General features: G+C 42.9%; 1 protein-coding gene across 1 annotated transcript; it reads left to right on the forward strand.

Moving 5' to 3' along the window:
- Positions 1 to 276: 276 nt before the first annotated feature.
- On the forward strand, positions 277 to 3,120 carry LOC128590427 (leucine-rich repeat transmembrane protein FLRT3-like). Its single transcript, XM_053597744.1, is given in 3 exon segments — positions 277 to 564; positions 1,117 to 2,389; positions 2,392 to 3,120. Coding segments are annotated over 2 exon segments (1,950 nt in total). The 5' UTR covers positions 277 to 564; positions 1,117 to 1,168.
- The last annotated feature ends 213 nt before the right edge of the window (positions 3,121 to 3,333 follow it).

Below are 3,333 nucleotides of genomic sequence, written 5' to 3' on the forward strand. Positions count from 1 at the left end.
GGGGGTGGGAGAAGGGGAGAGCAAGAGAGAAAAAGGAGGAGGGAGGGGTGGAGAAAGGAAGAGCAGAGAGAGGGAAGGAGGGAGGAGGGTTGGGGCTTGGTGTGTGCCACACCTTTTGGGGGCAAGACACAATTGCAAGAGGGACTTTGCCTAACAAATGCAATCAGTATAACCTGGTTTATTGTACCCTCAATGAATCCCCAACAATAAAAAAATAAAAATAAAAATTAAATTAAATTAAAAAAAAAAAACAAGTGTGGACTGGACGCAGAGGGGAGAGGGGGAGGGCCATTACTCCAATCACAGTGAATGGAATTACAGCTGTAGCGCCAGTGTATGTAGGATCGCTTTTCTCGTCTTCCTGGAGATGCTCAGTCCCAAAATATTTTAAGGAAGAGAAATATAAAGGAAATTTAGTATGCTTCCTTTTCTTTCCATGAAGAATATTTGAATTGTTTCCTTTTCCTCTTAAAAGACAATACCTGATCTTTTATAACGTGACTGCACCAGAAATTCTGAGAAAGCAGCAAGAAGCAAAAGCTGGAAATAGCTATTTAACAGCAGGTAATCATACATCAGGATGTAGCTACTGTACAAAGTTTATATTTGGATAATCCTGGATGGGAATAAAGGTAGGGGGTAACTGCCTGCAAAACCTATTGCTGTACAGGCCTTAGCATCATGAATGGCTTTCTTCATGAGGATCTGAAGTTACTATCTCTGACCACATTGCACAGAAGAGCCAATAAGAATTTCAAAGAGGGCAGTTTCCACTAAGGGAATTAAGCTACAAAAGGAACCTTCACACAGAAACTCTATCAGAAAGGAAAAAAAGTACATAGGAAGCCATGTGTCCTACATAGTAACAGGAAGCTGAATTGTCTCTGGCCCCCACTTTAATGAGCTCGCCCACCATGCTGAACCGCAGCTGGAATGTTCATTGACAACAGCAAGCCTGCTCTGGAGGTGTGAGCAGCATAGGATTACTTGAATAAACAGTGAAGAACATTTCCAAGGACTAAACAAAAGTTTATAAGTCCCAGCCCCTCGCCAGGAAAATAACATATGTGCATTGGATATTTACCCACGCAAAATTTACTGACATCGTTCAATAAGGGTCCTAGAGCCACGGAAGCTACCTTATATAAAGACCTCAACACTGCTGACCATGATCAGTCCAGCCTGGAGCATCTTCCTCATCGGGACTAAAATTGGGCTGTTCCTTCAAGTGGCACCTCTGTCAGTGATGGCTAAATCCTGTCCGTCTGTGTGTCGCTGTGATGCAGGTTTCATTTACTGTAACGATCGCTCTCTGACATCCATTCCAACAGGAATACCAGAGGATGCTACAACTCTCTACCTTCAGAACAACCAAATAAATAATGCTGGGATTCCTTCAGATTTGAAAGACTTGCTGAAAGTAGAAAGAATATTCCTATACCACAACAGTTTAGATGAATTTCCTACAAACCTCCCAAAGTATGTAAAAGAATTACATTTGCAAGAAAATAACATAAGGACTATCACTTATGATTCACTTTCAAAAATTCTGTATCTGGAAGAATTACACTTAGATGACAACTCTGTCTCTGCTGTTAGCATTGAAGAGGGAGCATTCCGAGACAGCAACTATCTCCGCCTGCTTTTCCTGTCCCATAACCACCTTAGCCCAATTCCCTGGGGCTTGCCCAGGACTATAGAGGAACTACGTTTGGATGATAATCGAATATCGACTATTTCTTCACCATCTCTTCAAGGTCTCACTAGCCTAAAACGCCTGGTTTTAGATGGAAATCTGTTGAACGATCATGGTTTAGGTGACAAAGTTTTCTTCAACCTAGTTAACTTAACAGAACTGTCATTGGTGCAGAATTCCCTGACTGCTGCATCAGTAAACCTTCCAGGCACAAACCTGAGGAAGCTTTATCTTCAAGACAACCACATCAATCAGGTGCCCCCAAATGCCTTTTCCTACCTAAGGCAGCTGTATCGACTGGATATGTCCAATAATAACCTAAGTAATTTACCTCAGTGTGTCTTCAATGATTTGGACAACATAACCCAACTGATTCTTCGCAACAACCCCTGGTATTGTGGGTGCAAGATGAAATGGGTATGTGACTGGTTACAGTCACTACCTGTGAAGGTCAACGTGCGTGGGCTTATGTGCCAAGCTCCAGAAAAAGTTCGCGGGATGGCTATCAAGGACCTCAGTGCAGAACTGTTTGATTGTAAAGACAGTGGGATTGTGAGCACTGTTCAGACAACCACTGCAACACCTAATACAGTGTATCCTGCCCAAGGACAGTGGCCAGCTCCAGTGACCAAACTACCAGACATTAAGAACACCAAGCTGACTAAGGATCAGCGAACCACAGGGAGTCCTTCAAAAAAAAAACAATCACAATTACTGTGAAGTCTGTCACCTCTGACACAATTCATATCTCTTGGAAACTTGCTCAACCCATGACTGCTTTAAGACTTAGCTGGCTTAAACTGGGCCATAGCCCAGCATTTGGACCTATAACAGAATCAATTGTAACAGGGGAACGCAATGAATACCTGGTCACAGCCCTGGAGCCTGACTCACCCTACAGAGTATGCCTGGTTCCCATGGAAGCCAGTAACCTCTACCTATTTGATGAAGCTCCCGTTTGTACTGAGACTGAAACGGCACCCCTTCGAATGTACAACCCTACAACCACCCTCAATCGAGAGCAAGAGAAAGAACCTTATAAAAACCGCAATTTACCTTTGGCTGCCATTATTGGTGGGGCTGTGGCCCTGGTGACCATTGCCCTTCTTGCTTTAGTGTGTTGGTATGTTCACAGGAATGGATCACTCTTCTCAAGGAACTGTGCGTACAGCAAAGGGAGGCGAAGAAAGGACGACTATGCAGAAGCTGGCACTAAGAAGGACAACTCTATCCTGGAAATCAGGGAAACTTCTTTTCAGATGTTACCAATAAGCAATGAACCCATCTCGAAGGAGGAGTTTGTAATACACACCATATATCCTCCTAATGGAATGAATCTGTACAAAAACAATCACAGTGAAAGCAGTGGTAACCGAAGCTACAGGGACAGTGGCATTCCAGACTCTGATCACTCACACTCATGATGCTGGAAGACCTGCAGCAGACTGTGTTTCAGGTGTTTTAAACCTAAAGAAGGTAATGGTAGGAACCCTGTTCTACTGCAAAACACTGGAAAAAGATTCTGAAAAAAGCAATGTACTGTACATTTGCCATATAATTTATATTTAAGAACTTTTTATTAAAAGTTTCAAATTTCAGGTTACTGCTGCGATTGATGTAGTGCAGACGCCTGAACA

The sequence above is a fragment of the Nycticebus coucang genome, chromosome 7, assembly GCF_027406575.1.
Source record: "Nycticebus coucang isolate mNycCou1 chromosome 7, mNycCou1.pri, whole genome shotgun sequence".
NCBI lineage: Eukaryota > Metazoa > Chordata > Mammalia > Primates > Lorisidae > Nycticebus > Nycticebus coucang.